This window comes from Salmo trutta, chromosome 10 (genome assembly GCF_901001165.1).
Source record: "Salmo trutta chromosome 10, fSalTru1.1, whole genome shotgun sequence".
Classification (NCBI taxonomy): Eukaryota; Metazoa; Chordata; class Actinopteri; order Salmoniformes; family Salmonidae; genus Salmo; species Salmo trutta.
Genome location: NC_042966.1, coordinates 38,087,745 through 38,106,541, shown reverse-complemented (window position 1 = coordinate 38,106,541; position 18,797 = coordinate 38,087,745). Strand labels below are relative to the sequence as shown.

Below are 18,797 nucleotides of genomic sequence, written 5' to 3'. Positions count from 1 at the left end.
CTATTTGTTCTAGTCTCTCTCCACTGCATCTATTTGTTCTGGTCTCTCTCCACTGCATCTATCTGTTCTGGTCTCTCTCCACTGCATCTATCTGTTCTGGTCTCTCTCTACTGCATCTATCTGTTCTGGTCTCTCTCCACTGCATCTATCTGTTCTGGTCTCTCTCCACTGCATCTATCTGTTCTGGTCTCTCTCCACTGCATCTATCTGTTCTGGTCTCTCTCCACTGCATCTATCTGTTCTAGTCTCTCTCCACTGCATCTATCTGTTCTGGTCTCTCTCCACTGCATCTATCTGTTCTGGTCTCTCTCCACTGCATCTATCTGTTCTAGTCTCTCTCCACTGCATCTATCTGTTCTGGTCTCTCTCCACTGCATCTATCTGTTCTGGTCTCTCTCCACTGCATCTATCTGTTCTGGTCTCTCTCCACTGCATCTATCTGTTCTGGTCTCTCTCCACTGCATCTATCTGTTCTGGTCTCTCTCCACTGCATCTATCTGTTCTAGTCTCTCTCCACTGCATCTATCTGTTCTGGTCTCTCTCCACTGCATCTATCTGTTCTGGTCTCTCCACTGCATCTATCTGTTCTGGTCTCTCTCCACTGCATCTATCTGTTCTGGTCTCTCTCCACTGCATCTATCTGTCCTGGTCTCTCTCCACTGCATCTATCTGTTCTGGTCTCTCTCCACTGCATCTATCTGTTCTGGTTCTCTCCACTGCATCTATCTGTTCTGGTCTCTCCACTGCATATATCTGTTCTGGTCTCTCTCCACTGCATCTATCTGTTCTGGTCTCTCTCCACTGCATCTATCTGTTCTGGTCTCTCTCCACTGCATCTATCTGTTCTGGTCTTTCTCCACTGCATCTATCTGTTCTGGTCTCTCTCCACTGCATCTATCTGTTCTGGTCTCTCTCCACTGCATCTATCTGTTCTGGTCTCTCTCCACTGCATCTATCTGTTCTGGTCTCTCTCCACTGCATCTCTCTGTTCACCCACAGAGAACCTACCTCACCTTTACTCGTGTTTTCTTTTACCAGAGGGATGTTTAACTATTAGGATGTCTATTAAAGCTACAATCTGGGAGTTTTTTATTGCTGCAAAATGTCAGCTCCACTGCTTGTTCTGGTATATAGATTCCTAGATCCCAGACTGCACCTTTCAAATATTTCATATACTGGTATAGTATATTTACTTTAGATCTAAGTGCCTTAAACAACAAAAGAACAGCTGCAGTGCAAAATATGTCCATTAAGGCGACATGACCAAGTAATCGTATATGTTTATCATGGTCTCAATGCTGTTAGACCTATTGAAACAGGCTGTGGTATACGATACTGTGTAAGTAGGAGTTTAATGGCCTTTATATAATGCAATGGTGACGATGAGTGTTTCTCACGGCAGCCCACTAGCCATTGTGTGTGTTATAAAGAAGAGTTTCTAACTCAAGCAATCAGGGGCGATGGAGCTCTCTGTCTGCGTTCCAAATGGAACCCTATTTCCTACATAGTACACTACTTTTGACCAGAACCCTGTGGGCCCTGGTCAAAAGTAATGCTCCGTAAAGATATTTAGGGTGCAATTGGGACGTCACTTCTGTGGTAAGATAAACACTGAGGGAAGAAAATAGACAAAAATTAGCACACATTTAACTGGAGCTGCCTATCAACACTCTACTCAAAATCCCTTTGACATAATATTGACCCAAGATTTAATATTCCCCATTTGAAGTGCAACCGAATTGTTTTTCATAATAAACTACAACTATTACCATTTTATTTTTCCATTATATTAAACTCACTGCATGTCTCCTCCAAATTAAGAATTTCTGATTCTGACTACCTTGAAGGCCTACGGTAAAATGACTTGGTGAAAGACTCATTTACCATTGTGAAGCATCTCATTACAGAGAGATAGGCCGAGTCCTAAATGGCACCCTTCTCCCTATGTAGTGCACTACTTTTGACGAGAGCCCTATGGGCCCCTATCAAAAGTAGTACACTACACAGTGAATAGGGTGCAATGTTGGGACATACATTTATATACAGCACATTAGTAGAGGATTAACACAACAGAGCTGCTGATGACAGCTTCCTAGTGACGTGTTAACATGCACAGCTTTACTGCCTGTGTACACAACACCACTACATGTCCACTACCCATGACTAAGCTGGTGTATTATGGGGAATGTTATTAGGCCTGCACCTGCCTCTAAGGACTGGAGATGAGCATTCATTTTTAGCTATTTGGTGCAATGCATCAGATTTCAGTTTCTGGGATGTATGGTTTAACTTTAGACATAGAGGTATGTGTTCTTGTCTGTGTTCTTTAATTAAATATATGGGATATTTTTAGATGTTTTCCTACTGAGAGAAGTTGTACACCCACATAGTGGAGGTTTCACTGGGACTGTTCCAGAGCAGCTGGCTAGAGAAAGAGAAAGTGAGAGAAGATGGAGAGAGAGAGCAAGAAAGAGAGAAAAAAGAGGGAAATAGAGAAGAGAGAGAAAGACAGATAGAGAGAAAGAGGGATGTAGAGAAGAGAGAGGAAAGAGGGATATAGAGAAGAGAGAGGGAGGGGGAGAGATGGGGGGGGAGAGAGTGGGGGGGAGACTGGAGAGAGCGAGGGAGGGGTAGAGAGAAGATTGAGAGAGGGAGGGGGAGAATGAGAGAGGGAGGGAGGGGGAAAGACGATGGAGAGGAGAAAGACAGAGAGAGTAAAAGAGCAAAAGAGAGCGACAGAGAGAGTGAGAGACAGACAGACAAAGAGGTGGAAAGAGAAAGAGCGGGAGAGAGAGAAAGAGAGGGAGGGAGAGAGGGAGAGAAAGAGAGGGAGGAGGGAGGGAGGGAGAGAAAGAGAGGGAGGGAGAGAGAGAAAGAGGGAGGAAGTGAAACCAGGGGTTTGGTAATGATCGGCTCCACAGAACCAGCTGCAGCTCCCCAGGTGGAGAATGACCCGTGCTCCAGAGGGGATTGTTAAACCTGGGCTCCAAGTCTGCAGCCACAGGCCTTCTCACTCCATCACCCCCAGGGGACATCTCTGAGTCTGGTATGGAGGGAGGGATGAGGAAAGTGGTTAGGAGGACAGTGGAGAGGGGAGAGTGAAGAGAGGGAGGTGGGCAGAGGCTAGAGGAGGAGGGGAGAGGGAAAAGGAAGAGGAAGAGGAGGAGGAGGAGGGGGGAAAGGTAAAGAGGAGGAGGAGGAGGAGAGGGGAAAGGTAAAGAGGAGGAGGAGGGGGAGAGGGGGAAGAGGGGAAGAGGAGGAGGAGGGGGAGGGGAAAGGAAGAGGGAAGAGGAGGAGGAGGAGAGGGAAGAGGAGGAGGAGAGGGGGAAAGGTAAAGAGGAGGAGGAGGAGGAGAGGGAAGAGGAGGAGGAGGAGGGGGGAAAGGTAAAGAGGAGGAGGAGGAGAGGGGGAAAGGTAAAGAGGAGGAGGGGGAGGGGGGAAAGGAAGAGGAGGAAGAGGAGGAGGGAGGGGGAAAAGGAAGAGGGAAGAGGAGGAGGGGAGAGGGGAGGGGAAGAGGGGGGGGGAGAGGAAGAGAGAAGAGGAGGGGGGGGAGGGGGAAAGGAAAGGAAGAGGGAAGGAGGGAGGGAAAGAAGGAGAGGAGGAGAAGGGAAGAAGAGGGGAAAGGAAGAGGGGAAGAAGGAGGGAAGAGAGGAGGCAGGAGAGGAAAAGGAGGAGGAGAGGGGGAAAGGAAGAGGGAAGAGGAGGAGGAGGAGAGGGGAAAGGTAAAGAGGAGGAGGAGGAGGAGAGGGGGAAAGGTAAAGAGGAGGAGGAGGAGAGGGGAAAGGAAGAGGAGGAGGAGGAGGAGAGGGGAAAGGAAGAGGGAAGCGGAGGAGGAGGGGGAAAGGAAGTGGGGAAGAGGAGGAGGGGGAGGAGGAGAGGGGAAAGGAAGAGGAGGAGGAGAGGGGGAAAGGTAAAGAGGAGGAGGAGGAGGAGGAAGGAAGAGGGAAGAGGAGGAGGAGGAGGGGGAGGAGAGGGGAAAGGTAAAGAGGAGGAGGAGGAGGAGAGGGGAAAGGAAGAGGGAAGAGGTTATTATTTTATTAATACCAATGTGCTGATTCCATCACTGCTTTTCTCTGTGAGCAGAGCAGAGGGGTGTAAGAACCATCTGTGTTGGATTTGACCGGGATCTTTTTGGAGGTTGTGTTTATATTGTGTATTTGTTAAATAATATAACACAAGGAGTCTGTATTTGACTTTGCAGTGTGTTAGTCAGAGAACACCAAGGTAGATGCTTCAACATACAGTACCAACGACTTGATATGCAGATCAGAGGAGGCTGGTGGGAGGAACTATAGGAGGACGGGCTCATTGTAATCATGGCTGGAATGGAATAAATGGAACGGTAGCGAACATGCATGTTTACTCTAGCTCCGTTCCATGTATTCCACTCCAGCCATTACAATGAGCCCGTCTTCCTAAAGCTCCTCCCGCCAGCCTCCTCGATGCAGATATATAAACGGTAGCCTATGTGCACAGCATTTCAACATGATCTGTGTTAAGGGTGAGACGTGTGTGGAGAGAACCACTTCTGTTAGCTTTCACCTCAGAAATCATCACTCCATCCCCCCTCCATCCATGCTGTTACCAGGGAAACAATACATAAGCAACACGGTGTACCATTCAGTCAGGGATCAGAATAGGAAGTAACTAGACCAATATAACTACAAATATTGTGCCCTAGCAGCTAATATGTACCCTGTAAAGGCATGCGCTTATTATAAAAGCTAAAATTCCTTTTCTATTACAAATAAAAATGACCCTCTATTCCCATTGGACACACCTACTCATTCCAGGATTTTTTTTCTTTATTTTTTACTATGTTTTACATTGTAGAATAATAGTGAAGACATCAAAACAATAAAATAACACATATGTAAACATGCAGTAAGCAAAAAAGTGTTAAACAAAGATTTTAGATTCTTCAAAGTAGCCACCCTTTGCCTTGATGACAGCTTTGCACACTGTTGGCATTCTCTCAACCAGCTTCATGAGGTAGTCACCTGGAATTAATTTCAATTAACAGGTGTGCCTTGTTAAAATTACATTTGCGGAATTTCTTTCCTTTTAATGTGTTTGAGACAATCAGTTGTGTTGTGACAAAGTAGGGGTGGTATAGAGAAGATATCCCTATTTGGTAGAAGACCTTATTGGTTAAGTGGGTTCACAGCAGTCCAATCTTCCTGCTACACCACCATGTCTGTGTCAGTAACTCACGTCACCTGTATTCATACACTTTCAAAGTAAATCTCGGCTTTGTTAAAAATACACTCAAGAAAAACGTGTATATAGTGATTCAGGGAGTAACATTTAAACAGAATAATATTCCCCACCAACATTAGACAACTGTAGAGAAAATCCTCAAATAGCTGAAATAAGTAAATTAAATCAATGATGAGAGAGTAGTCAGAATAACTGATAACTAGAATAACAGTGCAGACGGTTCTCTTTTACTAAGAGCAGAGATGTATTATAGATAATGAATGTGTAGGGGACTGCTACAGACTGTTGTGCAGAAAGAACAGCATAACTAAAATCTAGAGGTTGTGAGTTCAAATCCCAGGTGGTGTTATATTGAAATATCATAACTAAATTATCATATCTAGTGTAGTCATAATTATTCAAGATGTTTACACTATTTACAACAAAAAACATGTGAAATTGTATTTTCACATGAAAAATCATATTGAGTTGAAATTTTCCCACATGAAAACCCACAGATACTTGTGAGGTCAGTTGTTCACATGTGAAATCATACGTATTTCCACCACCTTTTCACGAGAGGAGAATACCATGTTTTCACCTCACATGTGAATTGCAGATTCACATGCGAAATTTGCAGTGACATGTGAAAATTGAATTTGCACTATCACATGTGAAAAACTTGCTAATTGAAAATATAACTCTCACATATAGAATCGCATTTTCACATGTGCAAAACATTCATATGTAAAGATTGAATTAGCAGTTTTACACGTGAAAAACATTCAAATATTGTCACGTGTAGTTTCATGGTATCACATGTTGACATTTTGCATCCCCATGTTGTCACATTTATTTCACATGAGATCACGTTTTCACATGTGTAGTTTCATGTTATCACATTAACTTCACATAAGATCACATTAGATCACATGTGAAACACGTGATTACATGTGAAATTCATGTGTTTTTTTTTCTGTAAGGGAAGAATGTGACAAAAAGGGAATTCCATCCATGGAAAGGGAAACAGACGTTCCTTGACAGCTCTGTGACATTTTTATCCGTCTCTCTGTGTTAAAAGGAAGGGTTGCGTTGATAGTGACATACGGACCGTGGCACGCGAGGAGACGGGAAATCTTAATTAAATTAATGGGGAGAGAAAGAGAGCACGGGAGAGAGAGAGAGGGTGTGTGTGTGTGTGTCAGGAGAAGCGGGAATGGGCGAAGGACTGGAGGAAAGGGGGGTAAAGGGATAGATGGATGGATGGATGGAAGGGGAGGGGGTCTTGGCTGACACTTTAGAACAGCAGGGAGAGGGAGGAAGTCCTTCCTTATAATTATAATATCTAAGGAAAGGGAAACATGAAATTTGAAACATGAAATAAGTCACGTCATGACTTGATATCAACAATGTGAATGATGACAGTTAAAGTCTATTCAAAACCCTAACTCTATGACCAAAAACACATTTTGCTTTGTGAGATAAGCATACAACTGGTTCATCGGTATAAACTGGTCTTGCTTTAACGGTCTCAAATCAAATAGGCTCTATCCGCCAGGCTATAGCGCAGCGCCCCCTCCCCCCGCAGTTTCAGGAGCAGAGCTGAACCCCAGCTCAGTCAGAAATGATTTTTGGGGAATCGGAACATTAGCAGGCAAGATGGCGCTCTCGCTGTCAGCACCGCAAGCGGACAGCTGCCGCTCCGTGCTTGTGCTATTAACGCACAGCAATGAGAAGCTGCCATTAATTAAATGAGATTGAGTTATTGATAGTGAATCGTGCTATTAGGCTATTGTTGGTGATATCATCATCAAATAATTGAGCATTCATCTGAGTTAATATGTGAGGGTATAATAGACTACATCAGACCTGTCCGCAGTTTGGTGCAGCAGAGATCGAAGAGAATAGCAGCAATTTAAATACTGTTTGGTATCCGGTTGATTTGCTACGGGTAACGGCACTTACCAGGACACTTTTGCAGCGACAATCACAGCACATTTTCCACAATTGGACTGCATAGGAAACGGTCAATTGCACGTGAGGACTCTGATGGTTCTATGCAGCGACATGCAAACATACCATCAAAATACAAGCCAACAAAAGGAACATTCTAACATTTTCTGCCAACATCTTGCCTTTCAATCCGATTGATATTTTTTTTTTGCCTGTCCAAAAGATGAGGCGCTGCTTTGAAACGCAAAAACCGGGCTTGAATGTGCAAAACAATGCAGTGTTTCTCTCTACAACTGGCCCATTTCTGTGATTAGAAGCTGCAGTGGGCTAGTGTCTCTGCAACATCATTAACCACCACATGGCGAGGAAGATGTTGGCGGCTCTGCTGATGGTCATAATGTCTTCATCATTCTTCATCCCCGGGTTTGCCCTCAGTTCCCATTTCGACTTGGGTGAGTTCTAACGAAAATATCACTTGATGGAATCAGAATACCAGGTGCTTTGTATATAATGTTTGTCTTGTTCGGAAAGAGAATCTTGTCATTATGTATATTTTCACCAGGACCATCAATGTGCGCATTAGTAGGATAAAATACATAGGAGCTGACAGTCATGTGTGTGTGTAGTTGCAGAGTGTTTATGTGTGTGTGTGTGTAGTTGCAGAGTGTTTATGTGTGTGTGTGTAGTTGCAGAGTGTTTATGTGTGTGTGTAGTTGCAGTGTTTATGTGTGTGTGTAGTTGCAGAGTGTTTATGTGTGTGTGTAGTTGCAGAGTGTTTATGTGTGTGTGTAGTTGCAGAGTGTTTATGTGTGTGTGTGTGTGTAGTTGCAGAGTGTTTATGTGTATGTGTGTGTGTGTGTGTGTGTAGTTGCAGAGTGTTTATGTGTATGTGTGTGTGTGTGTGTGTGTGTGTGTGTGTGTGTGTGTGTGTGTGTGTAGTTGCAGAGTGTTTATGTGTGTGTGTAGTTGCAGAGTGTTTATGTGTGTGTGTGTAGTTGCAGAGTGTTTATGTGTGTGTGTGTAGTTGCAGAGTGTTTATGTGTGTGTGTGTGTAGTTGCAGAGTGTTTATGTGTGTGTGTAGTTGCAGAGTGTTTATGTGTGTGTGTAGTTGCAGAGTGTTTATGTGTGTGTGTGTGTAGTTGCAGAGTGTTTATGTGTGTGTGTGTAGTTGCAGAGTGTTTATGTGTGTGTGTGTAGTTGCAGAGTGTTTATGTGTGTGTGTGTTGCAGAGTGTTTATGTGTGCCTGCGTGAGATAGATGGAGAGAGCCTTTCCCCACACCTGTGGGTGAACTTGATTAGTGCGTTAAGGGGCGCCACTTTGGTTTTAGAAGTGTGTGGTGTGTGTGTGTGTGTGTGTGTGTGTGTGAGGGGGGAGGCATACAACTGGCTGGGGTTTTTGGCGTCCTCCCCCAGATTTTTTTTGGGGGCATCTAAAGTGCATTTCCTGCATTTTTATACAATCCAGTATGCCATCCCTACTTAGAACAAAATGTTAAGCAAAACTGCCCACAGTCTTCAAGCTAGGTAAGAGGGTCATTATTAAATATGTTTAAGTGGTTAATAAGGACTGAACTTGATCAAAGGTAATTCAATAATAATATTGTGTTGCACCTTTAACCAATTGCTAACAAAAATAACAACTCTTGAAAAGATACAAAGTCTTTTGATTGGCAGGTAGCCTATTGGTTAGAGTGTAGAGGGTGCAGGTAGCCTAGTGGTTAGAGCGTAGAGGGTGCAGGTAGCCTATTGGTTAGAGGGTGCAGGTAGCCTAGTGGTTAGAGTGTAGATGGTGCAGGTAGTCTAGTGGTTAGAGTGTAGAGGGTGCAGGTAGCCTAGTGGTTAGAGCGTAGAGGGTGCAGGTAGCCTAGTGGTTAGAGTGTAGATGGTGCACGTAGTCTAGTGGTTAGAGTGTAGAGGGTGCAGGTAGTCTAGTGGTTAGAGTGTAGAGGGTGCAGGTAGCCTATTGGTTAGAGCGTAGAGGGTGCAGGTAGCCTATTGGTTAGAGCGTAGAGGGTGCAGGTAGCCTAGTGGTTAGAGTGTAGAGGGTGCAGGTAGCCTAGTGGTTAGAGTGTAGATGGTGCAGGTAGTCTAGTGGTTAGAGCGTAGAGGGTGCAGGTAGCCTAGTGGTTAGAGTGTAGATGGTGCAGGTAGTCTAGTGGTTAGAGTGTAGAGGGTGCAGGTAGCCTAGTGGTTAGAGTGTAGATGGTGCAGGTAGTCTAGTGGTTAGAGCGTAGAGGGTGCAGGTAGCCTAGTGGTTAGAGTGTAGATGGTGCAGGTAGTCTAGTGGTTAGAGCGTAGAGGGTGCAGGTAGCCTAGTGGTTAGAGTGTAGATGGTGCAGGTAGTCTAGTGGTTAGAGTGTAGATGGTGCAGGTAGCCTAGTGGTTAGAGCGTAGAGGGTGCAGGTAGCCTAGTGGTTAGAGTGTAGATGGTGCAGGTAGCCTAGTGGTTAGAGTGTAGAGGGTGCAGGTAGTCTAGTGGTTAGAGTGTAGAGGGTGCAGGTAGTCTAGTGGTTAGAGTGTAGAGGGTGCAGGTAGCCTAGTGGTTAGAGTGTAGATGGTGCAGGTAGCCTAGTGGTTAGAGTGTAGATGGTGCAGGTAGCCTAGTGGTTAGAGTGTAGAGGGTGCAGGTAGCCTAGTGGTTAGAGTGTAGAGGGTGCAGGTAGCCTAGTGGTTAGAGTGTAGAGGGTGCAGGTAGCCTAGTGGTTAGAGCGTAGAGGGTGCAGGTAGTCTAGTGGTTAGAGTGTTGGACTTGTAACTGAAAAGTTGCAAGATCGAATCCCCGAGCTGACAAGGTAAAAATCTGGTGTTCTGCCTCTGAACAAGGCACTGTTCCTAGGCCGTCATTGAAAATAAGAATTTGTTCTTAACTGTCTTGCCTAGTTAAATAAAGGTAAAATGTAAAATAATAATAATTAAGAAGTCCTCTATATGAACCCCCCCTCTCAAATATACATGAATAAACAGAAACAGCATATAGTTCATCTCATAAGACTAATAGTACTGTAGAGCTTTTTTTACTGGCACACAATATAGCTGAAACATTCATTATTGGTTTCGGGTGTGTTAAGCCAAGGCCAGAGAGACAACCCACAGGACTGTAGACCCCCAGGGCCAGGACTGAGCAGCCTAGCAGCTAAGGATTACCTGGGTTCTAACCTGACGTGGACATGTTTTCAATACAGACCCCACTCATTCGTACTTCATTCCATAAAAGCCAACCAGACCTTATGAAAGTAGCGAAGTATACCCTTAATCTAGTAATACATAACTTGACATTGTGGGAGGATAACCAACCTTCCAATTAATGGCAATGTATTTCTTAGCCTCTATAAATGCTTGGTTACACAGTTTCTTCAGATAAGAGTCTCCAATATCAACATTTCTAAGCAAACAAAAACAGGGAGAAGGGAGAATCTGTAGTCATGCTGAGATAAAAAATATATATATTTTCCCATAATTCAGCCAGACTTCACGGCCATAATTGTGCCAATATGTCCCTTTTGTGTTTTACTCCTCAAGCAGAGGATTGACAGAGTGCATCTAATTCAGTTTCACTGTCATTTAGTATGTTCCACAGATGGTCTTAAACTACAGTCATTTATGTCTGAGATGACATGAACAGGACAGGGCATTCTAACATATCTGTATCCATTCATCAACATCAATAGCTTCTACCAGGTCTACCTCACATTTTTTGGGGAAAAGCCTCGATCAACCTTTGATACAGTTTGGAAATCAACTTTGGAGGTTTGTCAGACTTGCCTTAAAATAGCATCTGGCTTGTTCAGTCTTTGCTGCACAGAGAGAATAAAACATTTAGAAGTAAACTCTCCTCCATCACAGATGTCTTCCCTGGCTGTCTGACCCTGCTGAGACCCTTGTCACCTTCTGATCCTCCTAAAATGAGGCATGACAAAGAATTACCATGCTATACATTTATACATTATATATCCAAGAATAGAATCAATAGTTCAGTAATTGAAATGACCATTATCCCCAGATTCCAGACTGTAGCTTTAAGCTGCTGTTAACATACTGCAAAATTCACCTGAGCTCCGTAGACATGTCTTCCCTGACTGCCCTGACCCTGCTGGGACCCCTGTCACTATCTGATCCTGATAAGACATGATGAGCATGGTGTTGTGTACTGACTGCACTAGAGGGCTGCATTCCCGCGGGATGCCTGAGGGACCTGCGGGTCGGACAGAGATCATTGCTGCGCGGTCGGACAGATGACTTTGAGATTAAAATAGTTTTCTAGTGGAACGGAGTTGAGAGTTTCAAGTTTCTTCCTGTCCACATCACCAACGAACTACCATGGTCTAAACACACGACTGTGTGTATCACGGTTGTGATACAGCCTGGAATCGAACCAGGGTCTGTAGTGACACCTCTAGCACTGAGATGCAGAGCCTTCGACCGCTGTGATACAGCCTGGAATCGACAAGGGTCTGTAGTGACGCCTCTAGCACTGAGATGCAGTGCCTTAGACCGCTGTGATACAGCCTGGAATCGAACCAGGGTCTGTAGTGACGCCTCTAGCACTGAGATGCAGAGCCTCTGACCGCTGTGATACAGCCAGGAATCGAACCAGGGAATGTAGTGACGCCTCTAGCACTGAGATGCAGAGCCTCAGACCGCTGTGATACAGCCTGGAATCGAACCAGGGTCTGTAGTGACGCCTCTAGCACTGAGATGCAGAGAGCTGTGATACAGCCTGGAATCGAACCAGGGTCTGTAGTGACACCTCTAGCACTGAGCTGCAAAGCCTTCGACCGCTGTGATACAGCCTGGAATCGAACCAGAGTCTGTAGTGACACCTCTAGCACTGAGATGCAGAGCCTTCGACCGCTGTGATACAGCCTGGAATGGAACCAGGGTCTGTAGTGACGCCTCTAGCACTGAGATGCAGAGCCTTCGACCGCTGTGATACAGCCTGGAATTGAACCAGGGTCTGTAGTGACACCTCTAGCACTGAGATGCAGAGCCTTCGACCGCTGTGATACAGCCTGGAATCAAACCAGGGTCTGTAGTGACGCCTCAAGCACCCGAGATGCAGTGCCTCAGACCACTGTGATACAGCCTGGAATCGAACCAGGGTCTGTAGTGACGCCTCAAGCACTGAGATGCAGAGCCTTCGACCGCTGTGATACAGCCTGGAATCGAACCAGGGTCTGTGGTGACACCTCTAGCACTGAGATGCAGAGCCTTCGACCACTGTGATACAGCCTGGAATCGACAAGGGTCTGTAGTGACACCTCTAGCACTGAGATGCAGTGCCTTAGACCGCTGTGATACAGCCTGGAATGGAACCAGGGTCTGTAGTGACACCTCTAGCACTAAGATGCAGTGCCTTAGACCGCTGCGCCATTCAGGACATGCAAGAATGCAAGATTAAACATCATAGTCAGCTTTTCCAGTCAGTTTCCACCCAGGAGAACACCTACATTGCCTTCAGAATGTTTTGACTTGACTTTTTCTCTATTTTTGGTGTTACAGCCTGAATTAAAAGTAGATTTTGTCACTGGCCTACACACAATACCCCATAATGTCAAAGTGGAATAATGTTTTTCAAAATGTTTACAAATTAATAAAAAATGAAAAGCTACAATGTATTGAGTCAATAAGTATTCAACCCCTTTGTTATGGCAAGCCTAAATAATTTCAAAACAAAAATGATGCTTAACAAGTCACATAATAAGTTGCATGGACTCACTCTGTGTGCAATAATAGAGTTTAACATGATTTTTAAATGACTATCTCATCTCTGTACCCCACACATTCAATTAGCTGTATGGTCCCTCAGTTGAGCAGTGAATTCGAAACACAAAATTCTACCACAAAGAGCAGGGAAACTTTTCCACTGCCTCTCATAGAAAGGCACCTATTAGTAGATGGGTAAAAATTAAATAAAAAGCAGACATTGAATATCCCTTTGAGCATTGTGAAGTTATTAATTACACTTTGGGTGGTGTATCAATACACCAGGGTCACTTCAAATATGTCCTTTAACTTCATCGGGGTAGTATGTTCACGTCTGGATGAAAAGCGTGCCCAGAGTAAACTGCCTGCTACTCAGGCCCAAAAGCTAGAATATGCATATAATTAGTAGATTTGGATAGAAAACACTCTGAAGTTTCTAAAAACTGTTTGAATGATGTCTGTGAGTTTAATGTGTCCTTTCTAACTCAGTTGCCAGAGAATAAGGAAACCTCGTCAGGGATTACACTAGGAGGCCAATGATGACTTTAAAACAGTTACAGAGTTTAATGGCTGTGATAGGAGAAAACTAAGGATGGAGCAACAACATTGTAGTTACTCCACAATGCTAACCTAATTGACAGAGTGAAAAGAAGGAAGCCTGTACAGAATACAAATATTCCAAACAGGCATCCTGTCACGCTCTGACCTAGGAGAGCTGTGTTTTTCTGTTATTTAGGTCAGGGTGTGATATTGGTGGGCAGTCTTTGTTTTTTGTTTCTATGTTTTGTCTTGTTTTTCTAGTTTTAGGTTGAGTTTTGATGATCTCCAATTAGAGGCAGCTGGTTCGTGTTGGTCTCTAATTGGAGATCATATTTAAGTTGGGGTTTTGTGGGTAGTTGTTTTCCGTTTTGTAAGTATACCTGACGGAACGTTGGCTGTCGTTTTTGTTGTTTTTCTGTTTAGTGTCCTTCATTAAAGTAAATATGTGCACTCTACACGCCACGCCTTGGTCCCCTTTATACGACCCTTGTTACAGAACTACCCACCATGATTGGATCAAGCGGCGTTGTGCCCGGGCAGAAATGGACACCTGGTCACACAAGGAGTGGACGGAAAGGAGAAACTGGACTTGGGGCCAAGCAATAGAGAGGTATTGGAGCCTATCGGGGAAGAATGAGAGGCAGCCCCAAAAAAATGTTTTTTTGGGGGGGCACACGGGTAGTTTGGCTGGGCCAGGACTGAGACCTGAGCCAACTCCCCGTGCTTATGTGGTGAGCATGTGCCTGCCTCTCGCGCTCTCTCTCCAGTGCGCCTCCGTAGCCCAGTACGTCCTGTGCCTGCTCCCTCACACTCTCCCTCCAGTTCGCCTCCATAGCCCAGTACGTCCTATGCCTGCTTTGAGCACTCGGTCCTCAGTGCGTCTTCCTAGTCCGGTGAGACCAGTTTCAGCTCCACGATCTAAGCCTCCAGTGATAAGCGATGGTCCGAAGCCATAGAGATGATCCATGGCACGAGGCCTCTAGTGATGATCCATGGCCCGGAGCCCTGTAGGGATGTTCCATGGCACAAAGCCTCGAGAGGTAATCCATGGGCCGGAGCCTGTAGAAATAATCTTTGGCAAAAAGCCTGAAGAGGTTATAAATGGGATAAACCCTGGCACAAAGCCTGTAGGAATATTCCATGGCCCGGCACCTGTAGAGATCATCCATGGTAAGAAGCCTCCTGTGATGATCCATGGCGCGGAACCTGTAGAGATGATCCATGGCATGGAGCAGCAGCAGCGGTCACTAGTCCGGAACTGATAATGACACTTCCCAGTCCGGAGCCTCCAGCGACGCTCCTCAGTCCGGAGCCTCCAGCGACGCTCCCCAGTCCGGAGCCTCCAGCGACGCTCCCCAGTCCGGAGCCTCCAGCGACGCTCCCCAGTCCGGAGCCTCCAGCGACGCTCCCCAGTCCGGAGCCTCCAGCGACGCTCCTCAGTCCGGAGCCTCCAGCGACGCTCCCCAGTCCGGAGCCTCCAGAGAACAACCACTCAATTTAATCAATTTTGAATTCAGGCTGTATCACAACAAAATATGGAATACGTCGAGGGGTATGATTACTTTCTGAAGGCACTGTTCATATTTTAAACACAAATGTTCACTTTCCCATCATCCTGTTTCAAAATGCATTTAGTTATTAGAAATTGATGTAACTTTCCATTCCTTTTTATTCAGATCAATCTTAGGAATGTCTGTCACCTTACCTACATTTCAGCACAACTGAACAGGACATTTGTTTCAAGAAATGTTTTCAGTCGTTTGTTGTTGCTCAACTATGTTTAGTTCATTACCGGTAACTATCTGAGTGAAAAAGATGCGTGAGGGGCCTCATTATCATATTTCACAGCATGCTTTGTTGCTGGTTGATTTTTAGAATAGTTTGTTTGAATATCTGTTTCATCATGCACATTGATTGATTCACTTTTTTTTAATGTTTATTATTATTTTTTTTATATTAACCCCTCCCCCTCCACCCTCTTCGGAGGACAAATATCTTCGTTTTTTTTACAGATTTTTTGCTACATATACATACATGTTACATACACATTTACATACGTGGTACTTTTATATAAAGCAATCACATTAACAATAATACATTATCAAACATAAACTCTTTAATCCCAACCCTCAGTCACTCTCAGCCCATCCCACCTGTCATCATAGACCACCCTCATTTGGTTGCCATATACTTTTCAATTGTGCTGTGATGTTTTACAAAATGTTTGAACCTTTCTACTCATATTTTATCCACAGATTGTGAGCTAAAGATGAAAACCTTTCCTATGAGTATTATATATATTTATTGACTGACTATGTCTTTCCAGATCGCCCAACACTGCTGTTCGTAAGGTTCATTTGAAGTGCATGTTGTGATTTTTTAACCGTTCCTGAACCTGTGAGCAGAAACAAGCTACATAGGGGCAATACCAGAATAAATGATCTGTTGATTCTGTCTCTTCCGTTCATAATATCATTAACAAATATAGTAAAAAAAAAAAATTAAATCCTTAAATAAAGAATGTTTTTTATTAATCAGAATATTTGAATTTATCCATAACATTTGTTGTAATATTTTTTCTCTCTTTTCTGATAGGATTAAATTGACAGCTTTGTAAGGGTGATACTCTAAACAAAATTTCATTCTCAATTAGTCGGAAATGAGAAGTTGTAATCTGTATAAAGGCAAAAAGCCCATTTTTTATTTACTTTTTACAAAACGAAGTTGAATAACTTACATTTTTCTAAACTAATCCAATCTGTAAGGACTTATTGCACCCGTTACTGAGATAGTTGTTCCAGTTTAGAAGGTTTAGGTAGTCCTGTTTGTGATGGCCTTCGCCATAGCAGACATTCTGAGTGCAGGTTGGGGGTGATAAAATATTACAATTCTGGAATAACCTCTCTCTGGCTGGACAGGAATTGCTGATCACTTTACAAACCAGTGTATTGTGACTTGCAGTTCTGAAGTGTCCCATGAGCCAGGATTTTCAGGCCACAATGTCTATGATAACTAGGCCGTAACGAAAGACAAAGGATAACTAGGCCCTAACTAAAGCCCTTATGATATGTATAATATGTGGTCATAAGGGGTTTACTTGACTTATTTGCAGATGTTCTACATACCTGACCAATATTGAAAGCTCAATGCCCCTTTTGCTTAAAATATTTTCAGAATACTCAAAAATCTTAGGATATAACGTGAAAATAATAAACATAATAATGGCTATAGGAAGGAAAATATATTTAATAACTATCATGACACTAGGCAAGACTCAAACGCAGACACAGGAGGCAGATGGTTGGAGTTTAAGATGTTTAATAAATCCAAAGGAGTAGGCATGAGAATGGTCGTGGACAGGCAAAAGGTCAAAACCAGATCAGAGTGGTAGGCAGGCTCAAGGTCTGGTCAGGCAGGCAGGTACAGAGTCCAGAACAGGCAAGGGCCAAAATCAGGAGGACTAGAAAAAGGAAAATGCAAAGCAGGAAAATGGGGAAAAACCGCTGGTAGGCTTGGACATACAAGACTAACTGGCACAGAGAGACAGGAAACACAGGGATAAATACACTGGGGAAAACAAGTGACACCTGGAGGGGGTGGAGACAATAACGAGGACAGGTGAAACAGATCAGGGTGTGAAAATATCTCATGATCTACAACAGTCCTTTAAATGGACCACAACAAAATATGAAATACTTAGGATGCTTAAGTGACAAACAACAAATATAAAGATAACTTTATTCCATTACTCAACAATATGAAAGCAGATCTAATTAAATGGAACAATCGTTCCCATAAATGTTACAGGTAGAATAAACCTCTTCAGAATGGCATGGCTGCCAAAGTTTTTATTTTCCCCACCGTAGTCATTATTTGAAGTATACTCGGTCATAACAGACTTTATATGGGCAAATAAAATGAATAGATTCAAAAGGAAAGTTTTACATCTTCCTAAGTCTGAGGGTGGTTTTAATCTTTGTCACGTCCGTTGTTGGAATGAGACCAAGGTGCAGCGTGGTAGGCGTACATTTGCTTTTATTTAGAATGACACCGGGAAAAACAACAAAATACAAAAACTAACATAAAGTTATATGCAGTGCAGAAAGCAACTACACACAACAAGATTCCACAATCAAAGGTGGGAAAAAGGGCTGCCTAAGTATGATCCCCAATCAGAGACAATGACAAACAGCTGCCCCTGATTGGGAACCACACTAGGCCAACAAAGAAATAGAAAAATAGATATGCCCACCCAAGTCACACCCTGACCTAACCAAATAGAGAATAAAACAGGCTCTCTAAGATCAGGGCGTGACAGTACCCCCCCCCCCCCCCCCCCCCAAAGGTGCGGACTCCGGCCGCTACACCTGAACCTATAGGGGAGGGTCCAGGTGGGCATCTCCTCTCGGTGGAGGCTCCGGTGCGAGACGCAGACCTCGCTCCGCTTGAGGCTCCACCACTTCCGTGGAACCGGACCGTGGATCGTCGCCGGAGGCTCCGGACTGTAGATCGTTGCTGGAGGAACCGGACCGTAGATTGTTGTCGGAGGCTCTGGACTGGGAACCCCTGCTGGAGGCTCTGGACTGCCGACCGTCGCTGGAGGCTCTGGACTGCCGACCGTCGCTGGAGGCTCTGGACTGCCGACCGTCACTGGAGGCTCCGGGCCTTGGCTCGTCACTGGAGGCTCCGTGCCATGGATCTTCACTGGAGGCTCCGTGCCATGGATCTTCACTGGAGGCTCCGTGCCATGGATCATCACTGGAGGCTCCGGGCCATGGATCATCACTGGAGGCTCCGGGCCATGGATCATCACTGGAGGCTCCGGGCCATGGATCACCACTGGAGGCTTCGGGCCATGGATCATCACTGGAGGCTTTGTGTGTGGAGCCGGCACAGGGTGTACCAGGCTGGGGAGACGCACTGGAGGCTGGGTGCGTGGAGCAGGCACAGGATATACTGGGCCACCGTGAAGGCGCACTGGAGGTCTGGAGCGTAGAGCTGGCACAACCCGTCCTGGCTGGATGCTCACTTTAGTCCGGCAAGTGCGGGGGCGCTGGCACAGGACGCACTGGGCTGTGAAGGCGCACTGGCGACACAGTGCGTCGAGCCGGCGCAGGATATCCTGGATCGAGGAGGCATACTGGAGACCAGGAGCGCTAAGCGGGCACAACCCGTCCTGGCTGGATGCTCACTTTCGCACGGCAAGTGTGAGGAGCTGGCACAGAACGCACCGGGCTGTGGATGCGCACTGGAGACACATTGCGTATCTCCGCAAAGCATGGTATCTGAACCGTGACCAATGCCTCATCATAATTACAGGGAGTTGGTTCTTGTTCCCACCTTTGCTCCGCTCGCCACCTCGTGTGCCCCCCAAAATATTTTGGGGGGAGGCTGCCTCTC

General features: G+C 45.0%; 1 protein-coding gene across 2 annotated transcripts in view; it reads left to right on the top strand.

The window, feature by feature from the left end:
• Nucleotides 1–7,521: 7,521 nt before the first annotated feature.
• Nucleotides 7,522–18,797, top strand: part of LOC115201685 (serine/threonine-protein kinase LMTK1) — a 100,330-nt gene continuing 89,054 nt past the window's right edge. For both annotated transcript variants that reach the window (XM_029765509.1, XM_029765508.1), the window contains exon 1: nucleotides 7,522–7,604. In XM_029765509.1, coding sequence (XP_029621369.1) covers nucleotides 7,523–7,604 — 82 coding nt within the window. In that variant the 5' untranslated portion in view covers nucleotide 7,522. The remainder of the gene's footprint in view (nucleotides 7,605–18,797) is intronic.